General features: G+C 38.3%; 1 protein-coding gene across 1 annotated transcript; it reads right to left on the bottom strand.

The window, feature by feature from the left end:
• Nucleotides 1-1,398: 1,398 nt before the first annotated feature.
• On the bottom strand, nucleotides 1,399-4,687 carry LOC101297430. Its single transcript, XM_004297554.1, has 3 exons — nucleotides 4,606-4,687; nucleotides 4,316-4,492; nucleotides 1,399-1,965 (listed from the first exon to the last, which is right to left on the bottom strand). The coding sequence occupies exons 1-3, from the start codon at nucleotides 4,646-4,648 to the stop codon at nucleotides 1,667-1,669; spliced, it is 519 nt and encodes a 172-aa protein (XP_004297602.1). The 5' UTR covers nucleotides 4,649-4,687; the 3' UTR covers nucleotides 1,399-1,666.
• Between the last annotated feature and the right edge of the window lie 5,982 nt (nucleotides 4,688-10,669).

Genomic DNA, 10,669 nt, shown 5'->3' with positions numbered 1-10,669 from the left:
CTCCAGCAGCTTCCCTGACCACTTTCCATCCCCGGTGAGTCCACCGAATTCCAGTTTTCCAGCCAGATCACCCAAAACTTCAAACAAAGTCAATCTGGCCGGAAAACTGGAATTCGGTGGACTCGCTGGGGATGGAAAGAGATCGGGGAAGCTGCTGGAGTCCGCTGGGGTGGAGGCGCGCCCTCGCCGGCGCCGTACGGTGACGAACGGAGGAAATTCCGCACCGTAAAGCGGTGCGGACATCCGCACCTGAGAATCCCTCTCTATATATATATATATATATATCCGTTGTGACCACAAGGAGAAAATATGCTATATAGTCCTATATTGTTTTTCCAACTCTGTTGCATTTCTTGAGGTCTACATGACTAGCTTGTTGAAGGATGCATTGGACAGTCCTTATGGAAGTGTTACTTTTCTGCTATATATCCTTCAATACTGTTCAATAATAGTTGGACTGCTAAAGCAAATTTCTGTATGAACCCATCCTTTTAGGCTTTAGCTTTCTAAATCTCCTTTGACTGTTGCTTAAGGATATCAAATTCTAATGATGGCCATTTCTTGCCCTTGTTTTCTATGCAGTCTTGCTTTATCTCCTTTGTTCAAACTACCTAATTCAGTACTTTAGTCTGGTTTCAGTCATCATTCTATATGTAAACTAATGCACACTTTAGGCGACAGACAATCAAGTGATCAAACTGTTCAGCTCTTAGTCCGCTCCCTGATTAATTTTCCTATATGCCTTTGAGAATCTATGAGAATATTTTAGATATGTTTGTTTATCCTATAAAAGCTATTGAGTTTAGAGATCTTTTGAAGTGTATTGTATTTTCTGTAGTAGTCTGTACGTGTATGCTTATAGCAAACACAATCTGATTGGAGATTGAAAAGTACTGTTAATACTTAAAACTTGATTTCTTGGTTGGGTTTAGGAGGGCTTGCATTGTATGGCTACTTTCTTAATATGCACATTCAGTGTTACCATCTCTTTTCTGGAAGGTCTTCATATGCATTAGGCAAATTTGAATTATAAAGATGTTCACATCCAATGTTTGTAAAGGAGAAAATAAGAACCGAAAAAGGCTGACAAGGAGAGATGGTATTTGTGATTTGTCACCATAGCTGAGCTGCATAGTTAGAGAAGGAAGGGAAAGTTATGCAGTCAGCTTCACTTGAGAAGAAGACTTCCCAGACTGAAAACATGGGTCACCTCCTATACAGTATAAGCAGACTCGAATGCAGACTATCTACTTATCTATTAGTTTGTTTTCTTCCCTTCAGAAATCAGAAGTAAACCTTCATTCATTTCCATCATGGTGAACTGGTTTTCTAAACGTTCAATTTTGATAATGTCGAGTCCTAAATCTCAGAGTGATGAACATTAAATTGAAAACAGTTACCAAGAAGTAATCAAGGATTTAAAGAACAGTATATTTAGTTACATGTGAGAGGACTTCGATGTAACAATAGGCAGGTGAACGACAGCACCCAAGATTCAAAATTAGCCTTTGCACATAAGAGTTTCATACTTCCATCAAATGATAACAACTAAATCTGTGCAGACATGATCCTTTCTAGAGACAATCCCACAAAACGAGTAGAAAACAAAGAAGCACATGAGAATCCACCCTGGTAGTCGGCATTTTTGAAAACAAAGCTTTAACGGTTAGAATGTTGGAAGAGATTTTGCTCGAATGAACTGTTTCAGAAGGGCTTTTTCCTCATCAATGCGCTTCTTCTCTTCAGGATTGTTTGGTTTGACCTTTCTTTTTTCCTCCAAAATCCACTTGAAAGCTTCGCGTTGTTGTTCCTCTGAGATCAGTTCCCGCATTTTTACAGGCTCTGTGATAGCTGGCTGAGGCATGGGTTTCTCAGTAGCAGTTGTTTGAGCAACACTTGAAACTGCAGTAGTAATTTCTTCCTCCACGTCTGTCTCTTTCTTTTTCGTCCGCATGAACAGGTAAGCTGCAAATTAGTGCACTACATCAACCTAAGAATCAAACCAGGATGGAGTCCATCACTGGTTACTGTTATTATCCAAGAAAAAAAGTAAATAAGGTATGGAAACATTTGTCTAAATAAATCCAAAATATGCCTCCTTTTGACTTGTTCATTAACAACAATGTCAGGCACACATATTGTCCGTACCCACAAATGCTGGTGTAATGCAAATTTTATGTACCCACTGAAGTACTTAAACACACTTACAAGGAAAGAGAGGTAAATAATTAAATATCCCTAAATTGATGCAGAAAGGAGCAGAGAATGCAGCAGGTTCAGAATGTTCACCAAGCGAAACATCAACATACCGGCAAAACACAACATTTTTGTTATATGGTACTGACATATGAAAAGGGGTGAGAGAGGAGAAGTTATATTCATCCAAGTTAGTATAAGTTTACACTCATAGATTTTCTTCTACTTTCTTTTCTTGTTTTGCGGGGGAACAGACTGAGAAAGATTCTATGTGGTCTGGTACCTCCATACCAGTTAATGCAGGAGGTATGAAGACTGGAAACTTGATTTTTATACATACTTGAAATAAGAACACAAAGAATGATAGACTAGTCAACATAAACTTGCTTATGCATAAACAATATAAACCCCAAAGGACTAAGGACTAACCTTAAAAAGAAATTAGATCTTGTCCTTGATCAATCTAAGTATGCAATCCCTTTATTTCGGAATAAAGATAATTGGTGATAAAGCAGATACCTAAAACTATCTATATGCATACAAGTACTATGCTCCTACATAGAACAGATGGTCCACAATAGGCCTAACTTAAACCTAATTCATGAGCATCTTAGCTTTAATTGGTAGCCACGTAAATCGGCCATCTAACCCACTTTAACAAATGATTCATTGTTAGATTAGGATTTACCGGACTGGGCATTACACTGTAGTCACACTACTTAATCTGAAAGTGATGTGTTGGGCTTAATTAAACAACAGGTTGTCCAAATACCTTTTACATAGCAAACATCTAAATCAGTTTCAAACAACTGATATTGAACTGACTCCATTTGAGTTTACATACATTCATTCACTCTGTATACATACCGATACACAAAGAAACACACATTTCTGAATACAAAGAGAACAACAGGAAAGCAGATATTGTATTCTATGACTCTTTAAGCTATCGTCATAATGCTTGTTTGGAATATGTCCTATAACATCAATGCCAGGAACAAAGCCCACCTCAAGTTTGAGGGTAAGACAAATTCTATTAATCCATTCAGCTTGATATTTAGGGAAAAGCAGCTCTAGGATTAAAACAATTACCTCTAAACAATCGCTCATAACTCATCATTTCAAGTCAACAGAGATTACCATGTAGCAGAAAGACCTTATGTGGCTGGTCAAGCTAACAAATATATTTGCGTTTTTTTTTTTCTCAAACAAACAAAATTGTATTGACACTAAGAGGAAAATACAAAGTAGGGGTCTCCACTGATTAGCTTCATCATTAGAACAGCTAAAACCATTTAATAAGCAAAACATTGAAAAAGAGGACACAGAGAACTGAGAGAAAACAGCCGTCCCGTCCAATGAAATAGCATACGAAGATTTATCTTGAACCCAAGAGAAACTGATGCCCAAAGCCAAAGGTTGAAGCAGTAATATCAACAAAAGTTGAACTTCTGTGATAGTCAGGGATGGCACAGAAAGCCCTCCCTCTTCCAAAACAAAAATAGACATCCAGCACTAACTCAAAATATAACTCCTAGAACTGACCCTTGCAAAATCCAACGTCGATTCCACAAGTCTCTGTTGATTTAACATAATTATTTGCGGTGACACTTGTCTCATATCTCTTACCACCCCCTCTCATGTCTCTCCCCCGCCCAATTTTATAATACAATTGAGAGGCACTTACCTACAATGGTATATATACTCCCTAATAGGCTGAAACACTAGATCAAAAGCCTGTATATTTTATAAAACCTAATGATCCGAGAGTAGATACTAAACGATATGCAAGGAAAAGGAGCCTATGAGTGCATATACTAGACCAAAAGCCTAAAGCTCATCGAAAGTTTCTTGACACAAAAGCAATTCGATTCACTCACCTCCCAGTATCCAATCACAACACCAATAATATACCAAAGCCATTTAACCCTCTAGCCTATAACTCACCCTCATACAACAGACTTAAACATCTAAGTCAGCCACTACAGAATTCAAAAACAAAACAAACAGACTAAAGCTTTTTCGATTGCGAAACAGTTGGATCATGAACAACACAGATAATCAAAGTTAGGTCACAACTTCAGTACCACAAAAAAAAGTGAGAGAGAAACCTACGGACCTCCAACGCCGAGATTCACAGCCAAGAGCATCGGCCAGAGGAACTTGTAACGGCGAGCAAACGACTCCTTGGGGAGCTGCGGCGGAGGCGGCGGCGGCGGAGTGGAGGAGTGCATTGTTGAAGACGACGGTGCTGCGGAAGCGAAAACCTGCTGATCTTGAAACTGTTTGAGGTGCGCTGTGAAGACCCAAACAAACCCAATTATTGAAAACAAAGAATAATAATCATAGCAGTTTCTGATGATTTATTAAAAGTAGAAAAGATTCCAACTTGGAGAAGAAGTTGAGTACCTTTCTTGGGTTTGTTGTTGTAGAGCTTCGGACCTTCGCTCATTTTATTTCGCTGCTCTCTGCTGCTTTTACCTTTTTTCTTCTCCTCAACTCTTATGCTCGTTAACCCCTAATACTTTTAACTTTCTGGTTTTCACCGCTGCAAACGGGCCGGGTTGGAAACGGTTCGGGTTTTACTTCAATTTGTACGACACTTTTATGTATTGAACAAAAGTTTGAACGAAATTATGTGAGACGGTCATTACGTATAGACAAATGTTTGCTAAGAAAGATGTGTGGCTTTGGCACCGCAGATTGGGTCATCTAAACTTCGATTATCTTAAGAAACTGCAATTGTAATTATTTTCGAGTGTCGACTATTCAGATTTTCATTGCAACATATGTAAACTGGCCAAGAGCCACCGTATTTCATATTCACCAAGCTTAAATAAAAGTCATGTTTCATTTATGAAGATTCATTTTGACGTGTGGGGTGACTGGGGTTTTGCCGAAATTCCTTCTCTCTTTGGCGCCCAGTATTTTGTGACATTTATTGATGATTGTACCCGTACGACTTGGGTGTCTCTATTGATGTTTATTCTAGATTCAAAGAATTTCACAAGATGGTGTCCACACAATATCAACAGGTGGTTCGAGTTTTCCAATCTGACAATGGCGGAGAATATATTAATGGTCCTATGCAAGAGTTTATGCAATTACATGGAATTCAACATCAGACTTGAAATACTTATACTCCTCAACAAAATGGATTGGCAGAGAGGAAAAATCGGCAGTTGCTTGAAGTTGTTCTTGCGTCTTTGTTTGGCATGAATGTACCTGTAGAATATTGGGGAGAAGCTGTGACATCTGCTGCCTACCTTATTAATCGTACCCCTTCTCGGGTAATTGAATGTCAAAACCCTCTACATCAATTTCATAAACTTATCTCGATTCCTTCGTTGCTTAACTTGGAGCCTCGTGTATTTGGATGTACAGTGTATGTTCATATTCCAAAACCACAACGAAGTAAGCTTGATCCCCGTGCAAGGAAGTGTATTTTTGTGGGTTATGAAGATTTTCAGAAGGGATATAGATGTTATGATCCTCTTACAGACACCATGCATGTATCCCTTGATGTTTCTTTTCATGAATCTGAGCCTTACTACTCAGGGGGAGTATTAGAGTCTTCCCTTTAAGGGGATAGAGCATATGAAGGGAATTCCCGAAAATTTATTTGAATTCGAAGAATTAGAAGCATTGGAGTCAAGATTTAAAGTTGGAGAAACCACAAATAATAAAGAGACGCAAGAGAAAGACAAATAGACAGAAGTTGCTGACGCTGACACAAGCCCACGTGCTGACACAGGCGCAGGCTCACATGATGCCCAGCCGAGCCAAACAAGCCGCGTCAGAGGAGAGACACAGGTGCCATGTGTTGTGCAGCTTGAGGAGGATGGCGACACATGTGTTGGACCACAGCTGGAAGGCACTCTGAACTCGTCACGTGTCGTGCAGCCACTAGTTGACACACCTTGTGCTGCAGATGGTGTCGGTAGAAACGAAACAATGACTCTACAGGGGGACCCACACGACAAACCCATCAATTTAACTGCTGAGCTTTCAAATGTCGTCCCTGTAATTCCAAATTCTTTTGGGTCAAATAGTTTCCCTTTGTCTACACCATGAACCTAAGAATCTGCTGTGAATGTCCCTACTCAGGTACCTTTAAATTCAAAGCAATTATATGGGGTAGATAATATTATAACTAGGAAATCACAGAGGGTTACCAAGGGTATTCCAAATAAACAATATGAACCAAATATCAAAGCCAAAGCTAAATATCCTATAGCTAATTACATGTCTAACCATAGGTTGGTTGGGTCACATGCTCTTGTTATTAATCAATTATCTAGTGTTTCTATTCCTAGTACTATATAGGATGCAATGACGGATCCCAAGTGGACTCAGGGGATGACACTACCAGGACAAGCACTTTAGCTGACGAAAAAGCTTCGTCGGCCCGTTAACTAAATTCATCGGCTAAGATCTTAGCCGACGAGCCTTCGTCGGCTATGGTTTCGTCGGGAAATGGTCGTCGGGGATGACTTTAGCCGACGACACTAGAAGACGTCGTCGACTATTATCTGGGACAATAGCCGACGAATATCTTAAATGTTTCGTCGACCATAGTTTGAGACTTTAGCCGACGATATTCGTCGGCTAAAGTATGTAATAAAAAATTAAAAAATAACTATAGTCGACGAAATATAGTCTGTTTCGTCGGCTTTAGAAGTGTTTAGCCGACGAAACATGTCATAATTTGTCGGCTAAACCTTATAAAAAAAATTAAAAATATTATAGCCGACAAATATCTTCGGCTAAAATATTTAAATATCATCGGCTAAAGTTGCTGGTTTTTGAAAAAAAAAAACTGCAGAAACTTTCGACCACCTCCAATCACCACCAAAATTTGACAGAATCTTCCTCTCAACATTTTGAACAACTTTCTAGAAGAAGTTGAAGCCCAATTCTAAACCTAAATAGGTCAATTGAATCAAAATATAAAAATCCCTAATTTTAAACCCTAAAAACTTCAAATCTTCGATTCTCCTCACACACACCGAATCGAGCTACCAAATTCTAGGGGAATGTAGTACTAATCAAACTCAACTTATCCATATATAGAACTCACCAAATGGTGACCTAAGGAAGGAGAAATTCGATCGACACCTAATCCGAATCGGCGGAGTTTTGGAGCTCGATTTATCCCTCACAGCGGCGCCACTCGATGCAGCACCTGTCCAGCAATGAAGTAGAGACGACGGCGAAGCTTTTAGGACAAGTGTGGCGATCTCCGGGGGCTTGACGGCGGAGCTAGGCCGAGAAGAAAATCCGAAACTTTTTCTGATTTTCTGACTTCTTACTATCCACCTCCAGTAAAACTCCTATATAAAGAACTTTACCCGACGAAATTTTTTATTTTCGTCGGCTAAACTCTTTTAAAAATTTTGGTTGACTGCCAAAATTTTTTTGACAATAGCCGACGAAATCATATATTTTCGTCAGTTTAAATCTATTGAAAATTTTGAAAATTTTCCCCCAAATTTGGTTTACCGCCAAATTTTTTCGACTTTAGCCGTCAACTTTTCATATATTTTCGTCGGCTAAAGTCCTTTGAAAATTTTACCGCCAAAAAAATTTTGACCTTAGACGACTTTTTAATATCTCGTCGGCTAAAGTCTATAAATTCACAAAAACGCTCATATCTCCCTCTATATTACATAGTTTGGTCAAACCTTCCACACGAAAAACTTTCACGTAGATAAAACGCAACCGCCTATATTAAAATTTTGAGACATTTACCTTCCGACGATAGGGCTCCCCAAAGGGAATAATAACGGTAAATAGGGTTGACCGCTACTATCGGCACCAAGACGTTACTCGATTTACGTGATTTTTGAACCATAGCCGTATTTCACCATTCTGAACACATCTTATTTCATGAGATTTTTGATAATTTTGCTTCCTATGTAGAGTTGGTTCACAAAGTTGTATAACATACTAAACAAGTTATACAACATTGGTAGACACGTTGTGATTCCGATGACTAAAATTCACAAACCAAAATTCGACCGTCAGATATGATAATTATGACGAAAGATGTCTATGGTAAAAAATTCAACTGGATCCGATAATGTTAAGGGCTCGATCGAAACGGTCAACCCTAATCCATCATCACTTATCACACGAAAACGCTCATATCTCCCTCTATATTACATAGTTCGGTCAAACCTTCCATATTGAAAACTCTCACGTAGATGAGACGCAACTGCCCATATAAAAATTTTGAGACATTTACCTTCCGACGATAGGGCTCCCCATAGGGAATAATAACGGTAAATAGGGTTGACCGCTACTACCGGCACCGAGACGTTACCCGGTGTCACACCCCAATTTTCGAAGGATAAATTTCAAAAATGTGGGCATGATATATCTCAAAAAAAAACTCTAATATCTGCTCAACAAATCCCAAACTAAACCCAAATGCTGGAAATATAAATGTCAGCAAAACTTAACAACTGAGTTAAACATTACATCTCTTTAATTACATCAACTTCAAAAATCTAGTAAAAAAAAGATGCTCACACGAGCTTAAAAACAAACTGTCATAATATACAAATAAAATGAAGTGCACAGAAATTAAAATCCTGTCACTATGCCTCCGCCTCAACCCTGCTGATCAACACCTGCAGGTCTAACCCCTACACTATGAATTGGTGCACCGGGTTATAAACAACAAACCCGGTAAGCTAAAAAGCCCGTATGAGTAACTCCCAAAAATAACTCATCACATAAGATAAAACCGGTAATTCCTGCTTTAGAACTTAGTTCAGGAATCGCCTCAAAACAATAAAATTCAAAAGAGAGTAAATAAGAAAACACAACAATTCACAAAACAATCAAAATCATAAGTGAATCCTGCAAAAAGGATAGTTCAGGAATTCCACTAAAAATCACACAAACAAGATTGAAAATCTCATGCATTAAGCATAGTTCAGGAGATACTCAAAGAAAGAATTTAGGTGACAACAATTAAGAACAATGTTAAAACCACATAACCAATAATTTTACAAATATACATGTACCCATGAGTCTCAGATACTAATAAAGTATCTTCCATGACCTACAACAAACACATGTACCCATAAGTCCCAAGTATTTATAAATACCTCTCATGACCTACAACAACAATTTGTGTACCCATGGGTCCCAGATACCTTCAGATACCTCCCATGACCTACACCGACAGAAGGACTAGAGCTCTATTCCTAACTGTAACAAATCACCCGGCCAAAGGCTTGGAACCCAGTTTGACTGTCCAATATCAAATTACAAGATAATAATAACATCATAACCGTAACTAATCACCCGATTAAAGGCTTGGAACCCGGTTTGACTATTTAAACTACAATTCCCAATAGAGTAGAATCATCATAACCGTAACCAATCACCCGATTAAAGGCTTGGAACCCGGTTTGACTATCTAAACCACAAATCACAATATAATAAAATCATTATCAATCAACACAAAGAGCACATCATAAAAATTATATCCTTCCACATAGATATATGTATACGAACAAACATAGATATTCCCACAAGAATAATCTATCAATAGCCAAAAACATTATGATCACATGAACCTTACAAATAATCATATAATAGGAAAACTTGTTTTAACTTACATATGAGTCGTTGGCGATCAACCTCATATATTTTAAAACAAACCAAAAACATAATTTTTAAATTATAACCATCAAAATCATCATAATCCACATCATCATTTTATCATCATAATCATTATCATCATCACAATCCTCATCATAATCATCATGACAATCATCATCATCAAAATTATTATCATCATCACAATCCTCATCATAATCATCATCATCATAATCATTATCATCAACACAATAATTATCATAAATCATCATCAATAAATAATTCATCAATAATTGGTCCCAAGTGAACCTTGGTGAGATGTTACTCACCTATATATTCCCGCTGCGTCTTCCATAAACAAAAGAGTCAAACCAAGCCAATCACACTTCACAAATCACCTAAAATTACACAAATAATAACCTTAGTAACCAAGGAACTATAGGATAACAAAACACCCTTAACTAACCCTTAGCCCAAGGGAGGATAACTTTCCAAGATCGTCATATTTAACGACTCAATACAGCTACCTCTAATCCTCAAAACCTAAACTCAAACCTCACATAAGCCTAAGATTAAACTTAAAGTCCTAACATGCAAAACTTGCTCAAAACCTAGAATTTCCACCTCTCAACAAGCTCACAACAACAAGAGCTAGCTAACCACATAAAAATAAAGCTTGGAACACTATCGGACACGCTGCCACGCGCCACCACAGGCGGCGGCGAGTGGGCCCCATGCGCCACTCCATCAACTTCAAAATCTAAGCAAGCTCCCAACAACAAACTTGTAGGTCACATCAAATGGAACACTTTTCATACCTGTGGCCAAAGTCAATTCGGCCGAAAAGAGGCTGGAAACA

This window comes from Fragaria vesca, linkage group LG4 (assembly GCF_000184155.1).
Source record: "Fragaria vesca subsp. vesca linkage group LG4, FraVesHawaii_1.0, whole genome shotgun sequence".
NCBI lineage: Eukaryota > Viridiplantae > Streptophyta > Magnoliopsida > Rosales > Rosaceae > Fragaria > Fragaria vesca.
Note: the sequence above shows the minus strand (reverse complement) of the source record. Positions and strands in the feature narration are given on the sequence as shown.